The following is a 25,452-nucleotide window of genomic DNA, read 5'->3' as shown; positions in this document are numbered from 1 at the left end:
TCTGTGGGATTAGATTCTTCTAAGGTGAGTTATGCGATGAAATCGGCCAGCACTTGAGATTTTATTACTCCTCGACTTTTGTACTGAATATCGTACTCAAATAGCTCAATTGAGCATTTAATCAGTCTTCCAGCCAATTTGGGCTTCGTCAGGATTTGCTGAAGGGGTTATTCTGTTCTGATGATGATGGTATGATTTTGGAAGTAGTGTCGCAAACGTCTGGCTGTTGTCACTAAGGCCAGGGCAAGCTTTTCTAGTTTTGGATATCTGACCTCGGCGTGTTGGATGGATTTACTGACAAAATATACTGGGTTTTATTGCTTTCCTATTTCTGTTACCAAGACAGAACTGATAGCATGGTTGGTAACAGATAAGTATAGATAAAATGGTTTACCGGTCTCTGGTGTTTGGAGTATGGGTAGTTCTGATAGTATTGTCTTAAGCTCAGTGAATGCTTCCTCGCACTCCTTGGTCCACTCAAATCTTTCTTGTTTTCTCAGTGTCTTGAAGAAGTGGTGTGATCGATGTGCTATACGAGGTAAAAATCTTGCCAGTGCTACTAGCCGACCAGTTAGTTGTTGAACTTCTTTGACTGTCTTTGGACTTCTCATGTTCATAATTGCTTGGCATTTTTCGGGATTAGCCTCGATACCTTGGCAGGTGAGCATGAAGCCGAGGAATTCCCACTTTGCACTCCAAAGGCGCATTTCTCGGGATTGAGTTTCATGTTGTACATTCAAAGTTGTTGGAATATTTCTTTTAAGTCCTTAGTGTGGTTTGTTGCGTGTGGTGTCTTTGCCACCATGTCATCGTCGTAGACTTTTACGTTTCGACCGATTTGGTTTGAAAAGACCTTGTCTATGAGTCTTTGGTATGTGGCACTTGCATTTTTGAGCCTGAATAGCATAACCTTGTAACAAAAATTTTCATTGTCAGTAATAAAAGCAGTCTTATCCTGGTCAGCTGAATACATTAGTATTTGGTTATAGCCAAAATAGGCATCCATAAAACTTAAATATTGGAAACTAGAAGAGCTGTCAACTAGTTTATCAATGCATGGGAGGGGGTATGCATCCTTTGGACAGGCCTTATTGAGGTCTGTGTAGTCCACGTACATCCTCCATTTACCGTTGTTCTTTCTTACCATTACCACATTGGCTAACCAAGTGGAGTATCTGAGCTCTTTGATGAAGCCAGCGTTGAGAAGCTTTTAGGTTTCCTCTAGGGAGGCTGTCCTTTTATCTGTGCCGAGGTGTCTTTTCTTCTGGGCTATAAGTCGAATTGATGGATTGACTGCTAATTTGTGACAGATGATGTTGGGATCTATCCCGGGCATATTTGCTGGAGTCCATGCGAATAGATCGACATTTTGCCTTAATAGTTCGGCCAGTTGTTCTCGTTCTTCATTTTTTAGTGCATTACCGATGTATGTATATTTGCTTTCTTCGGCCGTCATTTGAACTTTTGTGAGGTCATCTGTAGGCATTGGTCGTTCTTGATGGTTGGTCCGAGGTTCTAAGTCGGCCAGGGGGTAATTGTTCCAAATTGTATGCTGCTTGAACGTACTGCCGCTCGGACTGTCTTGAATATTCATTCTTCAGGATGGCATTATAGTGCTTCCTGGCCTCCCTTTGGTCTCCATAGATTGTTACTACTTTGTTATTCTGCGAGAGGAACTTGACAAACAAATGTACAGTGGAAATAATAGCGTTGAATACATTCAAAGAGGGTCTGCCGAGAATTATATTCTAAGGACTTTTGCAATCAACTACTATATATTTTATGTCAATAGTTTTATATTCAGGATAGTTTCCAAGTGTGGTCCATAGCCATATGTAACCTCAAATACAAACTCGCTCACCTGAGAGACCTACCAGTTCTCCGGATGATGGTTGTAGGGCTTTATCGCTTAACTTCATTTTCTGAAATGTTGAGTAGAATAGTACGTCTGTGCTTCTCCCTGGGTCCATCAGGATTTTCTTGACCAATGGCTCTCCGACCTACGCAGAGATAACTATGGGGTCGTCGAGGTTGCGGTCTATTGCCTTATAGTCGTTATGGAGAAATGAGATCTCCGGTTTGTCTGGGTTGACATGTTGAGACGAGGTCGATGCTGTCACCGTCATCATAGCTTGGTAGGATCTCTTCCTGGCCGAGTTTGTACATCCTCCACCTGCAAAACCACCAAAAATGCAATTTATTATTCTGCGAGGTGGATTAATATCACCGTCTACCTTTTTTCATTTATCCCGGGGATTGTCAATTGTCTTAGAATGTTGGCCGAGGTCTTCTGTGTTTTGCTTTCGTCCTCGGCTATCAATATATTTGTCCAGTAGGCCTTGGCGGGATAGCTTTTCGAGGAGATCTTTCACTATTACACAGTCATCTGTGGTATGTCCGTATTTTTTATGGAAAGTACAGTATTTAGACTTGTCTACATGTCGCTGGTCTTGGTATGTGCCAGTCCTGTTTGGAGGTTTGATGAGTTTTGAGTGCAAGATGACTTTGATAATGTCTTCCCTCTTGGTATTGAGCGGAGTGTAGCTGTCGAATTTAGGTGTGAGTCTGAACGACCTTTGGTCTGTCCTGCTACTTGAGTACTTGTTTCGCCTTTCGTCTTCTCTGTTCGAGGTGGCCTTGTCTGCCTTTCGTAGTGCTTGGAGTTCTTCCTTCTCGATCTGGGTTGTTGCCTTTTCTCGGAACTCGGCTAGGGTCTTCGGCTTTGCTATGACTATGGTCTCTTGGAATTTTCCTGGGCGAAGGCCGCTTTTTAGAGCATGTAGGTGGACTTCAGGGTTTAGGTTGGGTATTTCATTGGTTGCTTCAGCGAACCTGGTCATGTAGTCTTTCAGGCTTTCGTTCGGCCCTTGCTTGATAGTGCTCAGGTAGTCGGAATTGTGGACGTATATTTTGGATGTAGCAAAATGATTGACAAACTAGTCGGCAAGCTCATCAAAGTTGGAAATGGAACCTTCAAGAAGGTTGGAGAACCAAATTAGGGCGGCTCCATCTAGGAAGGTGGGGAAGGTACAGCATAGGATTGCGTCGGATTCTTTGTTCATGAACATCATGGTATGGAATTTTGTGACATGGATGTTTGGGTCGCCTACTCCTAGGTAGGGTTTTAAAGTCGTTGGTAGGGTGAAGTTTTTGGGCATTTCAAAGCCCATGATTTCCTCTGTGAAGGGGTTGGTTCTTTTGGTAATTATTTTCGGGGGATTACGTATGGTGTGTTTTTCCTCCGATATGTGTTCATCATTGTTGTCTTTGTCTTCAGCATTCTTGTACTCCCCTCCTTTGCTATGATTGTGCTGCCTCTGGCGTAAGAGTTCGGTCATTCTCTGATTTTTGGCCATGAGGGTCTCATTGATTGCTAGAAGCTCAGCAGTGCTAGGATTTGAGGGAGCGTGGCTATGTTTGTTCGCCATGTGTTGTGACCTACAAAAAAGATTTCGTACATAGAGTAAAGAATTGTGGGGTTAAAAAAAACCGGCCCCACGGTGGGCCCCAAATATTCCTGTGTGAATATGGATATTCCGAGGTATAGCTCGTCTCGCTGGCGCTCGAACCGACTTTCCTTGGAACAAGAGCGTGGAACGTCGTCTGCTTGTTAGAAAGGCGACGTTGGGCACCTCTAAAAGGACTCCAACGCTCAAGTAAGTAAGAGTGTGAGAATATTCAGAGTAAAACGGATGAATTGTGTACCTGTGACTTAGTAGCTCACTAGTATATATTGAGTTATTCTGAAGTAGTTATTCGTATCGTTGTTGCTAGTTTTACGGAATCTTTTGTTAATGTTCCGATATTTAAAATTCTGATGGTTTGGTTGAAGAGATTTTCGGAGGTTTATCTCTTATAACGATTTTTTATTCCAAACTTGGCTGGGTTAGGCCGATTTTAGAGGTAACAAATTAGGTCTATTATTATATAATGAGTCAAATCAACTTAGTATGATTTCTGGAATATTATTGATATTTGATTTTGATGGTTTAATATATTCGTCACAAATTGCTGTAGACCAAAATTTATGTATAATTATTTTTATGTAAAGTTAATAATTAAAAGTCGTTAAATAATTTAATAAATTTAATTAAATTATAATTTAATAATTTTTAACTATAAATTTTATATAAAAATAATTATATGTGAATTTTTACTGTATATACCACCAATACATTTATTGCTTTTCTCTCTGCATACCAATACATTTATGGCTTTTCTCTTTGCATACAAAATTTAGAATGTTAGTAGCAAAATCTTTAAAATTAACTTCACTGTGATGACCTTAATTTTGCTGATTAGCATGAACCTATCTCTTGGATAAGCCAAACCCAAATTGAAGAAACAAATTATTGATATAAAATGAATTATATGATTCCAACATTGTTTTTTCTACAAATGTACATTTTTCTATTTTTTATTTTTTTTTTAAGATTTCAAAAAAAAAAATACATCAACGACAACATGAAATATTGTGATTTTCATGCAAAAAGATGGTTAAATTAGGATCCACGTTAATTACAAAAGTAATTAGAGCATTTAGCAAGGTTTAATATGAGTAGTTTGAGTGTCATAGCTTAATTTTAGTGGTAATGGCAACCCGTTTTTCCTCAGAACCTTAATCAAATCCACGCACATGCTCCTCACGTGACCCTCACATCCTCTCTGCATAACCAAAAGCACCACTGCGACGCCGTTTCGCTTCGCCACCTCATCCCTCACCTTTTCGTTACCGCAAAGGCAGCACAGGCTCCACAGCACCGCCACCGCGTCCTCCGTCGCCGCCTTCCCTGCCTTTGCCAGTCTCTCCACCACTCCCGCAGCGCATGAAAGATCTCCGCCCATCGCTGCCCTGCCATCAGCGCACGTCGCCACCACCGCCAGCATTTTCAGGCACTTCTCCGCCATGGAACCGCTGGAGGCGGCGCTCTGCAGCGTCTTCGACAAGGCCTTGACGATTTCGGAACGAACAAGCTCGGCTTTCGCAGACTGAGTCACCGAAACCGAAGCCAAAAGCGACAAAACGGCGCCGTTTAGCTCCTCAGTTCCGTCGTACAGAAGCTTTACGAGCTGTGACAATAAGCCTCGCGTTTCTGCGATCCACCGCTTGGATTGAAAATCGCCGGCGAGAAATTCCAAAACTCTAACCGATGCGACCTTCGATTTCGCAGATCCATTCTCAAGAGCAAAAGCGATCGCTGCTAAGCAATCTTCGCGACAATCGAGTATAGACCGTCGGATCCTCTCTAGGACACCGGAATCGGAACTCCCGTTCTCCCTGAGAACCAAATCCAGAACCGCGATCACGTTTTCCGAAGCTTCAATCCGCGACCTGCTTCCGGCGAGGGCGCGAGTGATGGCGGAATCGAATCCGGGGAAGCTCACCAGGACACGGCGGTTTTCGGCGGAAAATCTTGAAAATTCGGCGAGCTCAGAGAGCGAAGCGGCAAAATCCTCTGCGTCGGTTTGAATTCCGGCGAGGAGAGCGCGGAGGCGGTCGCTTGCGGCGGATATCCGTGTCTCGGATGGCGATGAAGGTTCTCCGGCAGCGGAGAGGAGCCAAAGGCGGATGAGGCGGTGGAGTGTAAGGTTTGGGATGAAGTCCTTGGAAGGGAGGATCTGCATGGTGGCAGGACACGTGTCATGACCAGATTCGAGCCAGCGCTGGATGCTGGACCGATCGTATGTGACGCCGGTGCATAAGCTTACGGGAGACCTCATCACATCCATCGAAATTGGGCATCGGAATAAACTCGGAACAGTGACGTATAGCTTATCCCTTACCTTTGCCATTGCTTCCTTTTTCTTCTCTTCGCTCTTCTTACTCTCTATTGTTATTGTTCTTGTTTTTCTTCACACACACAAACACCAAAACCCGCACGCACACACTAGAGATAACGAGCAGTGTTACGTTTAAAAGCAGAAGAAAATTCAATTAAGAATAAGATATCAATCATCAATTATATTATGAATATGGTGACTAGTGCCTAATGGTAGTGGTTTTGATGATATGGTCTTTGGTCAAAGTTTACTTAGCTGGAAGACGTGTCAGAGGTGAGGAGGGGACTATAATATCAATATTTATTGTATTATATATTCAATATGAAAACGACACCTTTCTTTGTTTGACCCATCAAAACCATAATAATATTTTGAGAGAAATTGAGGTGAGATTTTGGACTTTACTAACTTTTTTGTTTCACTTGCATGACCACAAAACACCCGCTCTATATTAGTGTTGCATCGCTTGCTCGTGTGATTACAAAATGTTAACGCAGACGACAAAGGAAACATAAATGCTTATTAGTTTTGTTGAATTTGAAATATTGGAATGTTGACTACTAACATATAGTAATATGTAACATGAATAAATAAAGGGAAAGTACGAGGGGTCAATGGAATATTTGTACAATATGAATAATGAAGATTTATGGAGTATTAGAGATATAATTATTAGTGTTATATTTTCTCATCAGCTGAAGTTTTTGGGATAAGTGGTATCATGACATGGTATTAGAGTTTTAGATCCGAAAGGTCATTGGGAAGATGTTTATTATCCCTAGTACTCGGATAGTTATTCTAGATAGTATGAAAATGTTCATTTTATAACTCATATAACCTATTGTACACATTGTAGAAGTATAATGTAAGAAGGTTGTATAGTTAATTAGGCGTCAAATTATAGCTACGTTTTACTTAGAACATTATTATAAACCAAAATGAGAGCATGTAAGTAGTTGAAGAAGATTAGGTTCCGTAAATCCAATGAGAACAAGCTAAGTTCATGGAAGTGATGGCAATGGTGGGATGCACGCCATAAAATGCGTGGTCAATGAATTCCAGAACATTGAGCTTTGTGGAATTTCATAAAGTTTGACCAGTGAGAAACGTTGTCTCTTTCCCCTTATCTACAGGTTATTAAACTTTGAGTAACGGGCTAGAAATCACAATCACAAATAAGTTTTCTACAAACTACTTACCAAAATTTCAACCACTCTCAAGACTCCTAACGAAGAATTCACCTACTTCGGTTTGACAATGTCAATTTGATGAGTGAAGCATCATGTAGTCGTGATTAATAATAGAGGCATTCTATCTGAGACTACTATTTACAAAAAATAAATAAATAAATATTCTTTACAACGTAATATTTAACGCCTAATTAATTTGATTGTTAACATCACCATTCTTTTATTTTGTTGAATTGTTAACATCATCATATATATAAATGTTGATTTAACAAGTCTAAATAAAAAATTTAATAAAACATTTTTTCCATGGCTGATAACCCCATTCCATTCAGAGAAGCAATTAATAAATGTTGGTCCATTTAGTCAGGCCACTTAAATATTGTGGCCATTTGAAGTCAGATATAAATGACCATGCCCTAGTTCCTGGTGTAAAATTGCTCACATGCCCATTCTAATGGTAAAATATGTATGGATACATATATGTCTACACTCTACACACCTTAATTATTGTATATATGGTATATGGTACATACTACCTCGATAAAATGATAATAGACAAAACCTAATATTATATAACATATATATTTAAGGTAATTGCTATTTTATATATTTAAGATCAACACAAATGGATCTAGTTTAAATAAACGAACTTATTTGACGGATGGCCCTTTGATTTATTCACCGTTAAATTAAATCTAGCAAGTGCATGGCTACGATAGAGAGATTTCATGTGAGTATTTACTCCTTCCATGTATTTATTTATAAATACTGTGCTAAGTTGATGATTCATGATTTATAGGTGCAAGGAGCGGTCCAAGAGAAGGATCTTATTATACGCCATGCCAGTGACGGACCCAGAAAATTTATGGTAAGGGGGCAAAAATAATTCACATTATTATCAAAAGATATATTAATTTAAATTTAAAAAGAGCTCTTTTATAAAAGCATTACTACTCGCACTATCAGATTTCATAAGATAATAATAGAGATAAAAAACAGCATCTTATGAAATACTATATTCCAATTAATTGCTAAATTCATCAAACCAATCAGCATTAAATTTACCAAAAAAAGTCCCAAAATATGTTTGTAGAAAATTATATTCTCTTGGTTGACAATGATCTTTTCACAAATAAATTTGTCTAATTTCATCTCTGTCATTTATATCATAATTTAAAATTTTGGGTCGTTGTTCAGGATCAACTATGAAACTTTTTACATTGAATTTTAAAAACTTTTTTTTATTAGAAGAGACTAATGAAGTGACTTCAGATTCTAGTGGTAGCTTTCTTTTAAAATATTTTTCCATTATTATTTCTAAAAATAAAAAATATATATTCTAAATTAGTAAATTGATCGATTCACTTTAGAAATTTATATGCAACATAATTATATATAATAGAATAGAATAAAAGATAAACAAATAAATAATAAGGATCACTAAATCAAAAATAAAATAAAATATATAAATTCATGAAGAGAATAAAAAAATAGATTAATACCTAAACTATAATTGTTTGAATTAAAATTTGCAATCGAAAATATGAAAAGAGAAACAATAAAATTGAAAAAAAACATAAAATCATAGAGAGCTGTATAAAACAAAATAGAGAATTTAAAATTTACCTGTTGATGAAGACAAGATGACCACTAAACAAGGAATAGAAAAAAAATGTTGAAAATATGAAACTAAGAAGAGAGTTTAAGAGAATAAATGAGTGACGACTAGGATTTGAGAATGAGAGAAGACTAAATTTAATTAGGTTAACTCATAATCAAAATGATAGCAAGATAAAATGGATTCAAGGTTTTAAATAATTAGTTTAATTTATTTGTAATGGGATCATTTAAAATTTAAAATGGGGGCATATTATATATGTATATATTTTTTTTTGTTTAAAAAAATTAAATGAGAGTGGGGGCAAGTGCCCCCCCATGGTTCCATGTAGGTCCGTGCCTGCGCCATGCATTCATCACACTAATTGATCACACAAGATTTGTGGACCCATCCAGTAATGAATACTACTAATAATATGGTACTGCAATTGGCAGCATGTGGATCACTTGCTAGCATCAGAAATTTGAATGGTCATCCATGCATGTATGTAACAATTAAGATGATACAGTATAACAGTAATAATAATAATATGTATATGATGATGCCATGGTTTGGCGTAAATGAAGATAGAGAAGCAAAAATAATGGTCTGTGAGGTGTTAAATGATGGCTAAATTTAATGCACAACATTGTAAGAAACTGGTCAAATTTTTTTTAAATTTAAACGAGTTTTTATTTTTTGAAATATTTGGAAATTAAAGAATGAAATTAAATAAAACACACACTACTATTGTTATGTTAGTATTTTTTATATATATAAAATTATATATGTAAACATTATTGCAAGTGATTAAACATGATCATGTAACACAGCTGAAATGAATCTGGCGATATATGGAATTCTTATTAGGTTAGACTATTATTATTAGACAGCCCCTTAAGATAATATATTTTAATTTTACCTTATAAAAGGATGGAAATACAACATGGTTAGTGTTTGAAAGAATTTTTATCTTTTTCCCCACAAACAATTAAAAAGTTGTTTGATTTATAGACAGAAAATAAAATAATCAAACTTTAGAATTCTATGTTATTAAAGCTTATTTTTTTTTACTAACCCTAATAAACCCTAATAAATATATAAGACCCTCAGGTTATATAACCTTCCAACATTGATATCCTTACAAGCTAGGTTCACACGTTCAGTCTGCATCAATATTGTCACCTTTTAGTACAATTTTGTTTCCACTCTAGCTCCCATATATAGACCATAATATTTTTATTAGAATAATAATTCGGAATTTGTTAAAATGTGCCCACAGTTGTGATGACACTAAAAATATTCACTTTTATAATTTTCTATATTTAATAATTTAAAAGTAAATTAAAAATAAAAAAAATTAAGACACATATAAACAAAACTCTAATAATAATGAAGTGATTTTATATGGTATGTCAAATCAATTGTAAAGTATGAATTTCTCAAACACACATGGTATCAAATTTTAGGTTTCCTTCTAATGAAAACCAACAAACTCTGAATACAATTCAATCTGCCCTCTCATATCATCAATCATATTTCATATCTGTCTGCTGTCACTATTTTTTGCCCAACACAATGGGTCCAACTTCATCTGCCTCTTCTTGTTTGGGTGGTTTTCATGGGCCCCAACTACAAAGTCCAAAACTTCCAACAATATGAAACCAAAAACCCCAAATCTTCGGCCTATGCTCTCATGAACGGTTCATTCATCCATCATTATTCAGTTCAACACTTCAATTCCTTCTATTGATCCAAAGTAAAATTGGATAATGTGCAACTCAAGGACATTAACAAAAGGATTTGGATCCTCTAAAGTTATAAATTTTACTTTAAAGAGTAAAGTGTGATCTTCTACCTTTAAATAGTTTCTTTTTCATATTTATTTTTGGTCCCACTTATGAAATCAATGATAAGAGATCACACTTTACTCTCTAATTCGTTATATATTTTTATCCTTCAATTTGTTTGTTCCGTTCCAATTTCAAAAAGAAAAAAGAGAAAAAAAAAAGTAAATTTAAAAACTTTCCAGCTGAATTTTTAGTTCAAGTTATAAATGATGTGCTTTTTTTAACATGCTGTATTCTAGTTTAAATTTGAGCAAATATCATATAATAAATAAAACCCTTAAATTTTATGTGTAAATGTATAATATAAGTGAGTTGTGGTATATTGGTATTGTAATAATGTCTAAAATTAAGGATTGTCGAATTTCTCAGACCAAAAAAAAAAAAAAAAAATTGGAAGCTTTCAATTTAAAATGAGAAATGCTAGTTATCTTTTAACTTTCAATCTTTTTAAGAATTTAGTGTTATTTAATTAATTTAAATATTTATTTTTATCATTTTATGTATTAATTAGTTAAAAATTAAAAAAATATTTAATTTTTTTATTTTTTTTAAAATTGAATAAAAAATAATATTTAAAGGATATATAATTGTACTAAAAATGATTTAGAATAGGCATAAGTAGTCATGGGTTTATAATAATATATATGAAATGCAAACCCTATCATATATTGTTTAACAAGAAGTTCCCGTCTATAATTATTAATTAAACGTTTCATCCCAAGCTATATAGATAGAAAGGGAAGGGAAACATTACCATGATGATATGCAAGAGTCGTCACGGTTTCAGACTTTCGGTTGCTTACTCGGCCATTATTTACATTGAGGCCCACAAACCCACCTAACCAAATTACAACCTCCATATTTTACTCATAAAGTACTATATAATATACATATGAAATAAATATTGATGTATTCTAATTGAATAAATACAATGTAAACATATAGAGATAAGACTACTTGTCCTAATATATTTGTCGTTTACGTCTATCTCCTTAAGTGAGTTTATAGTATGTGAAAGATGTGAAAAATAGTTGAAAATACATATACAATTTAGAATTTACATTACAACAAAAATTAATTTTACTGATAAATATTTAGTGACAATATTGGTCCATGTTGTCTCATTTAATGCAACAAGGCAACATAAGTCAAACACAAAAATATGAATTCCAACATCAAAATCTTAAAGCACATGATCTTGCACAATTACATCTCCCTATGTTTCCGCACACATACGTCTGCTAGTTCACATTTCTTCATTTCTCTTATTTCCTTCATAAACAAGCCACCTCTTTGTCACACCAAGGTCCTTCCTCATAAATAAATTAAAGTATAAATTGTGTGTGCAAAGTGCAATATAATATCACCCTTGTAGTTTGTAGCATTAGTTCTCTACTACACACTACTCTTTCAATAATATATTTGCTGAAATGGGGAGAAGGCATGTTCTTCATCATGTACTTATAATGTTGTTGGTTTTGTTGATATGTTTGGTTGTGATCTCTTATGGTTCTAGACAAACTCAAGTTTTCAAAATGAAGCCTAATAGTAAGGCAAAGCCACATGCATTATTGCCTCAAAGTCTCTTTGGATTCTTGCCAAAAGCTGTGCCATTCCCACCTTCAGCTCCTTCAAGGAACCACAATGGCATTGAATTACATAGCTCATTACTTGGGAAAGGGAAACCATAGTGCGTGGGGTTTATTTCTTTGGAAAATGTTTGCAAGTTTTGGTTCATTTTCTTTCTATTCTCCTTTGTCTTCCAAACACATATCCTCATATTTAAAGCCAATGCATGTATATTGTAAGGTCCCACATCGGTTAGAGAGGGGAACGAAGCATGTCTTATAAGGGTGTGGATACCTCTCTCTAACATGACGCATTTTGATGAGTGAGTGTGGGGAGTTTCAGCTATCATCCCTATCGTCAAAGATATTGTATGTACATGAAATTAAGATTCAGCTTGCAACTCATCATAATGTTAATGCAAATACACGTTTTTGTTTGTACAATTTTTTTTTTAATGATGAAAAAATTGAAAGAAAAATAATTTAACATGATAAGATCTAAACTCTAGTTTCTCACATTATTATAGTTGAAATGAGTCGATTAAGTGAAATAATACCATTTTTTCTTTATTTCCTGTGTTTATGAAATATAAGTCGCATTGCTAACAATATCATCGAATACGTGCAGCGCCCTAACCATTATCAAGGTTCAACAATGATAGTATAGATAATGATTTATTCACATACCAAATTCTTCTAAAGTAATGAGTGTTAAAGTAAGAAAATAATCTTAAATTAAGATAGTACAGAATTTATATATGATTGAAATTATAAATTCAGTCTCCTAACTTTAATAATCTCACTTTATTACTTTATTAATCTCCTAATTTTAGAAATTTTTTGCTTTACTTAGATATTTTACAAGTGTATGTATGAGCGCGACCAAGCATGGCGCACACCCTTTTTTGTAAAATGCTTTTTATTTCTAATAATCATCTACACAAATTAATTTTAAAATGGGATTGAATTTATTGTAATTTACCAAAATTAAATTTAAAAGTGAAAATGTGGATATGGAATCTCTGTTTTTTGCAAATTTATATATTATTATTTTTATTTCTATGTATATATGTGATTGGAATTTTTAAAGTGCGTATGTGAGCCAATAAAAACTTTCCTAATTAATTGAAATTAATCTTGTTTATATAACAAAAAAAATCAAGTTATTTTGTATAATTTTAAACCTCAATTAAAGTTGAACCTTAAGTAATTTTACATTTCAAATAAAATTGAACCTCAAATAATTTTAGATAGATAATTATTTGGAGTTCAATTTTATTTGAGGTTCATAATAACTTGAGATTTAAAATTATTTATCTAAAATTATTTTTTAGATAGATAATTACTTAAAATAATATACATTTAATATAATGTTATCCTTTTAAATATGTTTAATTTTTTTGATATTGTTTTAGTATATTTTTATATAGTATTTTTTTTGTAGTACTCCTTAGTACTCTTTTTAAATATGCTATAATTTTCATCATTATTATTATTATTATTATTATTATTATTATTATTATTTATAGTTAGTTTTTACAAATTCGCAAGAAGCTCATTTGAATCCTACGTAATCTATTGTCCCATTCTCATATAAAGTGTGAATGCTCTCGTCATAACTCTTATAACAAAAATATGCAAAATTTTGGTCTTTAAAATACTTAATAGTAGGAAGAATTCCTTAGTCCAATCTTTTCGACGAACATTTAAAACAATTTAAGAGAAATTTAAAATTATTTATCTAAAATTATTTTTTAGATAGATAATTACTAAAAAAATATAACATTTAATTATAATATTATCTTTTTAAATATGTTCAATTTTTTTGATTTTTTAGTATATTTTTATATAGTATTTTTTTTAGTATTCTTTAGTACTCTTTTTAAATATGTTATAATTTTTTGCTACTACTACTATTATTATTATTTTTCTCTTTAGTACTCTTTAGTATTTTTTTTTGAAGTTTCCTTAGACATCCAATGTTTCCGCCATATTACCCTTACTTGTTACTAGATTGTAATTAGTAATATTACCATGAGTATGGCTTGAATGGTGAAGATTCACCAATCTTGATATAAATCTACGAGAAGTCCTCTTGAGTTCTATGTAATCTGTTGTTCCATTTTCATGTAAAGTGTGAATGTTCTTATAACAAAAATATGTAAAATTTTCGTCTTTAAAATATTGTATGATAGGAAGAATTCCTTCGTCCAATTTTTTCGATGACAATTTAAAACAGTTTAAGAGAAATTTAAAATTATTTATCTAAAAATATTTTTTAGATAGATAATTACTAGAAAAAATATAACATTTAATTATAATGTTATTTTTTAAAATATGTTTGTTTTTTTTTTATTTTTTTAAATATATTTTTATATAGTATTTTTTACGGTACTCCCTGGTACTCTTTTTAAATACGTTATAATTTATTATTATTATTATTATTATTTATAGTTATTTTTTTATTTAATTTATTTTATATAACGAGATTAAATGATCGTGAAAACTTTATTATTCAAACACTCATCATGATCATGTTACTTGATACAATTTAATAACAAAAGACACCAATAGATATTTTAGAGAAAGTATCGAACCAATTATGTCAACCATACTTAAAATCAAAAGTTGATTTTCTAATACTTGATTTGACATATTCCCTCCACTGTTGCGTGGATTAAACCCTTTCAGCCTTTCTATTGATCTTAGATTTTTTGTCCACTTTTTAAAATATTAAAAAATACGGTAAATTATTTTGATCTGTTTTATCTTTTTTTTTTTTACCTTCTCTTTTAAAATATTACAACATTTTCTTCTCAAAATTTTTTAATTAAATTGTTAACAACCAACCCCTCTAATGTAACGGCTAGGTATCTTGACAAATGTTTTTATTAACTCTTAGACGGTAATATAACATCGCATTATTATTAATTCGTCAAATATATATTATAATGTATGTAATAACGTTAAAATCTTTTTGTCTAATATTATTTGATTTCTTCTCATTTCATAATTTCAAGAATTTACTAAAACACCATCCATATATATCGAATTCAATGGGTGTGCGCAACTTTTTTTTATTGCGGTACAAAAAGATTTTTATTCTATTAAGTTTTACAAACTTGTCTTTGGTATTCAATCTTATGAAAGCTAGGAGCTGTTATGTTACAAAAGCAGTGACGTAAAAAACTCGAACAATAATATTTTGACATGTATTTTTAACCATAAAAGTACATGATATTTTGATAATATGTTTCTAGAGTTAAATTTTACAGAAATATGCGTTTGTTTTTAGAGACAGGACAGAACATGACACTGAAACGGAGACAATAGGATGGAGACACTAAAAATTATCTTTTGTGTATTGTGTTTGGATACGATGGACAAGACACTAATGTAACGTCTAGTATTATGTTTGGATACACATGGACAAGACTAAAATATTATATGAAATAACTAAAATAGCCTTATAATTCCAAATTTTCTACATCAATACAAATTAATTTAATAAAAAATGAGAGTACGTAGGAGTACAGACGGAACTTGAAAAAAATATTTGAAGAGGCAAAAAATTTTAATAAAAAAATATATTAGTATTTATATTAAAATAAAATTTATAAATATAATTATTTTATTTTAAAATTTATTATTAATATGTAGGAATACATATGGTTAAGATTAACAAAAAAAATAAATTTGAGTTTGATTAATAAAAAATTTTGTTTAAGTTAATAAGCCAAATCAATTTTAAATAAAAAATTAATTTTAAAAAAACCCATTTTTACATGAAAAAACAATTAGTTTTTGCATATAAAAATCTATTTTTATTTAAAAAAAAACTAATTTTTTTATCTAAAAACTGATTTTTCTTTATAAAAAACTGATTTTTCTTTAAATTATATAAAATCAATTACAATTTATAAATTATTTTTTAGCATTTTAAAAGATCAATTTTACTTTTGCTAATATTTATCTTTCAAAAGTTTTAAGATTAATTATTTTTGTTATTATTTTTATTACAAATCAAATAATATAATATAAGGTTAAAATGGTATTGAAGTAAAACGATAAAAAGAAAAGAATTATCTACCCCCAATAAAAAATTCTACAGAAAGGAGAGAGTACATGGAAAAGAAAGAGATAGAGGAAGAACGGAAAGAAAAAAGTATCTCTGAACAACGCAATAGGAAAAATAAGAAGGGGTAATAGTGGAAAAAAAGGAAAACAAAATTTATAAAATTGTCCGTGTCCACTCTTCCAAATCTCGTGTCCATCATTGTCCTTCGTGAAAGAGTGGACACAAAAGTATAAAAAACTGTCTCGGAGACAATATGTCCACTGTCCATGTATCTGCTTTCAAACACTTTTTAAACAAGTGTTGTCCATGTCTCCGTGTCCTGTCTTCGAAAACAAACGCTACCTAAGTTCACTGATAAAAAGATAGTCAGGTTGTATCTTTTATTGATACTAAATACATTGTGATTTTATATGCAATATGTTCGAATAACTTTGACCTAAATTTTCATGTTTTGTATATAAAGTGACACCTCAAAATTTTTATAGAAAAATATTTTAGTTAAATTGTATAGTAAAAAGTTATTGAAAACCAACAAGAGAAAATGGAAAAAATCTTAACTATCAAAAAAATTAAATATAAGAAATGAAAGTTTGAGATGTCAAGTCATTTGAATTATTTTTTGTCAAAATTGTTTTAAATACTTATCATTTATCGATTTGATTTGATTGTTTGTTTTAATATTTTTTTACCTTATAGAACATTTTCAAAATTTGCGATGTACTTGTTTGTAGTTTGGATGTTCATATTGTAGTATCTTTTAAAAAGTATTTTCTATCTTGACTATAATATATGTTTTGTAAACCTTTATTCAAGATTTTTTCACAGATTTGTAGGATCTTTTAATGTGAGATATTCATTTTTCAATCTTTCGTCAAGATGACGATGAAGGAAGATCATGGCTTTGACTTTATCTTTCTGGGATGTATTATTTTCAGTCTTAATGATATCTCCAAGATCCATTGAATCGACATCTAGTATCCATGATAAATAGTTGTTTCCAGATATATCAAGAGCATTAAATTCAAGATGAGAGAGTTTTGACATAATGAAAATTTATTACCTTAGTCTTCCTAAATTTTTATCATAGTCTCGTGCTGATAACGTATTGTAGAATAAATAAATAAGAAAGAGAAAATAAATATAAAATAAAAAAAATATAAATAGAAAATTCTACTATCAATATTCACCAATATTATTATCTCAATATAATAGAGATGATTCATATATTTACTAAGAGTCCCGCTAGGGAGACAATGACATTTGTATACAATATGTACAATGGGCTTTTTATCTAGCCCAATTATATTTGAAAATAGTAATAAACACCCAATTAACCTAATTACAATCCCTAAATGATGTTTACCCCCAATTCACTTCCTGTGACCGTGTTACCCTACCCAATTCACCTCCTCTTCGGTGTTCATCAAACCCCACAACGCCGCGTAGCCGTCTAAATCGCATCCTGCAGCATCTCCGGGAACACGTCTGCGTTGGAGACCATCTGTTCGGGATCAGACCCAGTCGCTGACATTGTTGCGATCGCACGGCCGGTCCTCCCTGCCGACCGGAGTCGCTGCCCCCAAGCGCCGCACTTGATCGCACTCGCTGGAAGCATCACCGGTGCACGGTTGGCGGCTGCATATCTGATCCTTGTTTCGCCAACGGACGTGTTCCAGAACCTCTTCGACCATCCACGGTGAGTGCGTTATTCTCTTCTTTTCACCATTATTCATTGCAGTTGCTACTTGTTATTTAGAGTGTTTAAGATGCTTAGTTTTTTGAATCTACATGGTAAAAAAACAATAAATCGAATTTTATTATTCTGGAGAATGAGAAAATAGATGTTCACTGAGGTTGTTGCAATTGATTAAACAGCTTCACCATTTGACGTGAACTTTTCACTGGGACCAACACGAACATCAGAACTATATCATCGTCGAGCATCCACGTTAAGTGGGTTAGTTTCCTCCTTTCATGATACATTATTCAACTTGCATTTTCTTCCGTAGAGAGTATATGTTGCTTATTTGATTGATTTTAGTATGTTTGAGCATGAGATATTAGTTGTAGTCTGAGATCCTTGAAGTTGATATAACTTTTGCGCGAAAAAGGTGAAATAAATTTGTTAATCTAGTTTAAATAGTAATTTTTTTCCCAGCCCGTGTGGACCTTTGGATGCATTGTAACGTAACCCAGCTAACCACTGGCTTTTTATTGTTGACCATAGTTGGAGGGTTACTTTAGTAGGGTGTTGGATGTTCGCTGTTCATGATAGATATTTTTTGCTCCTTATTTGGATGGATACTTTAGTAGGTAATCAGATGTTTGGTTTTCATAGTCGCATTTATCCATGCTTGATTAATTTTTTTATTTTATTTCAATATGCTTACTATATGGTCAACTTGAGTATTGAATCAGTTGTTTGTTTTTTATGTTGTTTTTTCCTACATGGTTTGTTTTTTTAAGTAAACTAACTCATGTATGAAAAGAAAAATGTTTTTTGATATGAGATACCAGAAACCAATTTTAACTGAAATTGGTTGCTAATTTAATATCTATTCGCGGTGCTGTTCCTGGCTATAAACATTGATTTATGGGGCTGCCATGTTGTTGAATCGAGTGATAGTATTTTACATGAATGATTGTTGTGTTGGAAACTGACTGACCCGGTCTATTGGACCAATTAAACTGGTGCTGATGGAATCCTTTATGTTTATGGGTGTTATACACGTATTGAAGGGTTGGTCTTCGTGATAGATATTTTTACCGGTTTAATTGGGGGCTTACTTGATTAAGCATTCGGATGGTTAGTTATCATAGTCGATTGAGTGCTTGCTTCATTATAGTTTTTCTTTTAATTTAAGATGCGTACTGTATGGGCAAATGGAGGATTGAATATGAAGTAATGTTACTATTGTATCCTCTAACTCGCTATGGAAATCTTCCTCCAGGATATGCTTAGAGAAAGCAGGTCGGAGTTGATGTTGGATATTGTCTGTGGGCCGCATAATACATTGGTAGATAAGGTGCTTCCAATATTGGAGGACAAGGCTATCCTCGTACGCCACAATCAACCCCGATACAAGCGGAAGGAAGTGAAATCACCGTTCACGACACCTAGCACGAGAACGTTGACACGACGGGCTGAAAGGTTACCAACTGTGGGAAAGACTAGGTGCAGAAATGAACATCCAGTTTGACTCTGAAAATACCGCAGCGTCATTTTTATTCCTATCATGACTAGATACCCACTAAATGAACGTGTTAAGGAAAAAAATATTTTCAAAACACGATAGTCAGTTAAGTCATAAGTAGCATTTATCACAAAGAACTAGGCGGCCATTAATAACCATCCGTGTTAATAAGTAAAGTGAACATCCGATTACCTACAGAAATGAACATCCCACGTGTCTGTTTGAAGATAACTGTGTATTGACTATCTAAAACGACAAACTACGTACCAAATGACTATATAGTATAACCTGAAGTTATTTGTAACACAGTTAATAACCTTACTCCAAAGTTAAAGAATAACCGTCATGTATACTCATTATGCATTCGATTCATTCAAATAAATAAAGCAAAAGGGTTCATTTCGGTCACATTTAAATGGTTCCTGTAAATTACTCAATCTCACTCTTGGAACTGCATACAATCTTAAAACCTATATGTTTACATGAAGTCACACCACCTATTCACCCCAATTCAGTAAATTATAAACAACAATTATTTTATCCTTTGATCATAAATCAATTTAAACTAGTTGCTTTAATTTTAAAAATATGGATTATTTTGACTTTTCGAAGAATTCAATGTACACGGGAGGCTGGTTACTATTCCAAGCATTAGAATACAGGATAAAACTAGAATCCAAACCTCGTAACCAAGAACCATCTCTTCACTTTCAACCTCAGTAACATCCTATAGTGGCATGGCCTATAATCACGAAATAAACACCCAAACAAAATCATGAAAACTAATTAGATAAACAATTAGTAAATGAGATGCACAGAAATCCTCTCTAAACTCCATAGAGAAAGATACACAAATATAAATGAACCACATCAGCATTTTTTTATTAGAATTTAACAACTTAGATTCTCCATTCCATGACTTAACCTGAATAAATAGCAAATAAAGTAGTTTAGTATGCAACAGGAAGGGCCTCATGCAAAGAATTTTCATGATTTGGTGAAGTATCTAAATCTGTTCCAAATTTAGGCAAAAATTTATCTACTTAAGTCATGGATATTGTACACCAGAGAGAGTATTACAAATTGCAGATCCGACAAAAATGTCAAGCATGATATTTATTTGTGAGTTACATTTATCTTGGGATATGCCATATTATAATCTCACATATTAGCTTGTTTGTAATCGCTGAGTAAGCAAATTAATTGAGTACCTTGATGCAACTTCCATGAGGACCGAAGCAACACATACTATTGGTCACAACTAAATTATGAATGTGGTCCTTCATATCATGTGTGGTTTTTATTTCTTCTTTTATGTTGAAGTCATTTTAAACCACTCATACAAATAAGCATATAAACCCATAAGCATGAAAAATAATAAAATAATATGCAGGAGACATGTAGGTATACCAAATAATATGCAGAAAGCATATGAGCATATAAATAACACACATGCAGGGAGCATATAAGGATACTTTAGCCGTTATAAAACATTTATATAAGCATTTCATGATTAACATGCTGCAAATACAATAAGCATACATTTTAATTCAGACAACGATTTCAGTCATGCATCACTCTATGGTTGCTTTTTAATTCATTGAATGACCATCATGTAAGGTTAGCATATAAAATGCCATATAACATGAAGGCAGCATACATTCATCTACAAATACATACATAAAATATACTTCCTGCATATAATCATATAAGCATGAAATTATTAATTAATTTCAGCAAATCCTCCATGAATATAATCATACCATTCATTATAAAACAATCACAAATTTAGTTGAATATCAACTAATCTATCGCATTTGGATATTCCATTAAACATACTAACAAACACCACATTTTCATTGTGACTAAAAATATAAGTTAACCGAAAAATAACCATCCATGGCAGAAATTGTTGATCGTCATTGTTCACCTTGTTCGACTTCTGACCATGGACGACGACATCGCCGGATAAGTTTCCCTGTTAGTTTGATAAATTCTCTGCAACCTCAGACGGAACACAAACTAGCGGTTCAACCATATCGTACTCCATTAATGAATTTTGGCTCGGTGGTGTGCATGAAGGAAGACCCTCGCTTGAAACACGTTCGTCTTGCGATGTCGACATTCCAAAGAAGGCAAACCGGCTGCGTAATGTGCGGACGAGAGGGCCGTGCTGGGCGGTAGACTGTGCGATCCGAGAGGGCGGTGGAAATAGAACAGCGGGACGCAGTGCTTGCCGGTGACCTGTGCTGTGCGGCTGAAACAGATGCAGACGGCAGTTCGTTGTTAATGGAGGTCACGCCGTCTTGAAAGAGGGATTTGTAGATTTGATTCTATAACTGAGGGTAATCCTAATTTAATTCAAATTTCAAATTAGAAAGAATTCAAAATTAAATAATAACCCATAATTTAATTTTAATTACAATTAAACTCTCATTGCATGCATTGTACAATAAAACTATTGTCTCCTCATACTTTCTCATTTACTAATTATATGTTATAGTATATATAGAGAGAGATATTTGTTATTGCTATGTGTATATTGCTTGTGACTACGCTTCCAATTTATACTTATATAAGATTAACTTTTTTAAAATTTGGAAAGAATGGCACCGACTATCATTAAAAATTTGTACTGTCCAAATATCTTTAATTGGATAAAAGATTAGTGGTCATCTATATAGTAACACTCTTTAGGTTATCCCAATTATAGTAAGATTGTGTATATTTGTAGAGGGCTTAGAAGCTATGCTGAATAAGATTGTGCATATTGATGATGATAAACGGATTATACAGCATTAATGAGATGTATATATATTTTTTATATTGAAAGGGGCCACAGGCCCAAGGTCAAACCAAAAAACTAAACCACAACTATTTTTTGGAACTTTACTCTCCTTACATCCGCGAAAAGATGTAACACCAGCTGCGGCGGAGGATGCCCAAAATCAGTGACCCCCTCTTTCATTGTGTGTCCGAACTTCGCCATCGCATCAGCACAAATATTTGATTCCCTGTAAACATGGTTATGCATTATTTTTACATACAATAGTTACTCAAACTATTAATCTTTTGTCAAGTGAGATTGGTTTGGACAGCATGAGTATAGTACACCATGATACTTTGTTGGTATATCATTTGATTCATTTTGCAATTTTTTAGGTTATAATTTTTTTTTATTCACGAAATTAAAAAGTATAAAAAAATTTTAGTCAAACAAGAATAAATGAGTTAATAAGAACATATAAGTTAAGGAAAGAAGGTGATGTACCTATTTAACTTGTGACTTACTCTTCTTTCTCTTTCTTTGACTCTTCTTTTTTTTATTTTTTTAATGACTTATTTTTCTGAATTTTTAGTTTTTTTGTTTTAAGTTAAAATTTTACACAAGGTATTTGGAATTTGAGCTAGATTTTTTTTTTTTTTTTATCTTTGTTGATGTCTCGATCTTTTCTTAATTTTATAGTGGCCTTCATAAAATGATATATGGCCGACAAATATTCAAATTTGTTTCCGTATAGTTTTTAAATTTCATAATTTTTGGTACCAATTTAATTATAATTTATATAGGCTTTATTGAACAAAGAAAAATACACTTTTGCTCCTTTTAAGTCTTTTATAGTCTTTTTCTTTCTAAAAAATTTGGCCTTTTTTCTTTTTCTTGCTTTTGGAATTTGTTTTCGTTAAATTGCTATTAGTTATTGATGAATCATTTTTTCAAAGCTATGGTTAAAGGAAGATTGAAAGCCAAGGTTACGTTAGGGACCTATTGTTGACACTTAAAAGGATGAATGCTAAGGATATGGTAGGGTTTTGTGGGGAAGTAGATGTTGCTGTTGTCTAATTATCTTAGAATTCATTTAGTTGATTAAAAAATTTTTTACTTGTTTTTAGTGAATAATCGTACATGGTTTTAAGCGTTGTGCAAATTGTAATGCAGGTGGAAAAGAGTAAAGCTACATAATTGGTAGCAATTCTATTTTCAACTTTTGAGTAAGGTTCTTGATGTGTGGTTCAATTTAAATTGCAATTTGGAGTGTATATTAGAGAATAGGGGTGGCAACGGGGTGGGTAGGGACGGGTTTTTACTCTACCCGACCCCGCTCTGCCGCACAACAACTCGCATAGAACCCGCCGCGCTTCTACCTGCGGGTAGTAAAACGTTGAACTCTAACCCGCCTCGCCCCTCCCCTATAATTATTAAAATTTAATCAATAAAATTAAATTTCAAAATTTATATAACCATCATCACATATATAACATAAATTAAAATAAAAATTTAAATATGATACAATATTATTAATTATTTATTAATTATTTTACATATATTATACATATTATATATTAAAATTATATATATTATATATATAGCGGGGTGGGTAGGAGCAGGTATTACCTAAACTCGATCCCGCCCCGCCCCTCCCAAAAACTCGCCCGCTAAAAATCCGTTCCGAACGAGTAGGGGCGGAATAGATATCCGTGGCTTCGGGTGCTATTACCATCCCTATTAGAGAAAGTAAATTTTTGATGCATCATGATAATGTATATGAACAAATTTGTCAAGTAATGTGCAACTGTTGAGAGCATAAGATGAAGTGTGAAGACTGGTCCCTCAGTAGTGATTATTATTGCTTAGATCAAGAAACAATAATGTGTTTACATATTTCCAACATTCTGGAAGTTGGAAAGTGATGTCACCTAATAGTGATGACACATCTGAAAATTTATTTTCGGAGAGAATCAACCACGAAACATGTAGCAAAAAGAATGGAATTGCACCTTCAAATTAATTTGAACTCAAATCTGTACTTGCTTCAGCGAGTGGAAACCTTAGCTGTAAATTTGAAATAACACCTACAAATTTAGACATTCAAATAATTTTCAAGAAGTTGCAACTTATACCAAAACTACTCTGGTACAGAGTCATTAATCCCTGCATTAGATATATCGGTTTTAACTAACCATGCATCAAAATCTCTCATTGATAGTGAAGAAGTTTGCAGAATCATAAAAATATGTATGGTGAATGAATTTAATTATAAACTTTGTAATAAATAAATACACTTTATAGAATTTCAAAGTGTTCCAAAACACAATTAAAATCCTCAGAATTTCGAAGGTGTCAAATTTAAAAGAAAAGGACTTGACAATGTAAATAAAATGAAGTAAACTTTGCAGAAAGTAAAATGAAAAAGCTTGTAAAGAACAATAAAAAAAAGCAGAAGGAAACAAACAGAATTTAACTTGAGACAAACTTAGTAAGTCACTAAAACCTTCAGCTCCTTCAAGGAACCACAATGGCATTTCATTACTTGGCAAAGAGAAACCATAGTGCGTGGGATTTATTTCTTTGGAAAATGTTTGCAAGTTTTGGTTCATTTTCTTTTTATTCTCCTTTGTCTTTCAAAATATCAACTACCAATGGTTTAATTTATTTTCAATATATATTTGTATTGCAACATGTATTTTATACCGATGACTGACTTTGTTAGCTGATTTTAGTATACACATAACATAGTCAATACATGTATATGTCTTTGAAAGGTGCCTTTTAAGTTTTAACTACTTCATTTACTTCTAATATATTGTATAAAGGTGCCTTGAGACTACAAATTAATTTTTGGGTAGCTAGCTTCAGTTATGTGATAAAATCTCTTTGTATGTACATGAAATTAAGATTCTGCTTGCAACTCATCATAATGTAATGCAAATAAGCGATTTTGTTTGTACAGTTTTTTTTTAAACGATGAAACTTTATTATATAAAATCATCATGTGCGAAGAATTAAATATATAATGAAGAAATTGAAAGAAAAATAATTTAACATGATCAGATCTAAACTCTATAGTTTCTCGCATTATTATACTTGAAATGAGTCAATCAATTATCGTGAAAACTTAATTGTATAAGATTAAGTTGATTCACAGTTTCACACGCTAATATATAAATTAGTCTAAATTATTACACACTAATAGACTAATCATTAATAATTCCAAGTCTTTCCACAAGACTCAACTTTTTAATTTATTTTGATGTGACTTTTCAGCATGATTTTCTAACTGATTAAATGGATTGAAAATATGAGAAATAAAAAGAAATTAAGTACGTATATAGATAGATCATAATTTACTAGAAAAAGCCTAACTAAAATGACTAAAGAGACTAGCATTACAAAGACAAGGGGGCTTAGCTTC

General features: G+C 32.6%; 1 protein-coding gene across 1 annotated transcript; it reads right to left on the bottom strand.

Annotated features, from left to right (window-relative positions):
• Nucleotides 1-4,352: 4,352 nt before the first annotated feature.
• LOC112751896 (U-box domain-containing protein 28) lies at nt 4,353-6,172 on the bottom strand. The gene has a single exon (XM_025801194.3). The coding sequence runs from the start codon at nt 5,791-5,793 to the stop codon at nt 4,540-4,542; it is 1,254 nt and encodes a 417-aa protein (XP_025656979.1). The 5' UTR covers nt 5,794-6,172; the 3' UTR covers nt 4,353-4,539.
• Between the last annotated feature and the right edge of the window lie 19,280 nt (nt 6,173-25,452).

This window comes from Arachis hypogaea, chromosome 15, assembly GCF_003086295.3.
Source record: "Arachis hypogaea cultivar Tifrunner chromosome 15, arahy.Tifrunner.gnm2.J5K5, whole genome shotgun sequence".
Lineage (NCBI taxonomy): Eukaryota > Viridiplantae > Streptophyta > Magnoliopsida > Fabales > Fabaceae > Arachis > Arachis hypogaea.
This window is presented reverse-complemented; position numbering and strand designations above follow the sequence as displayed.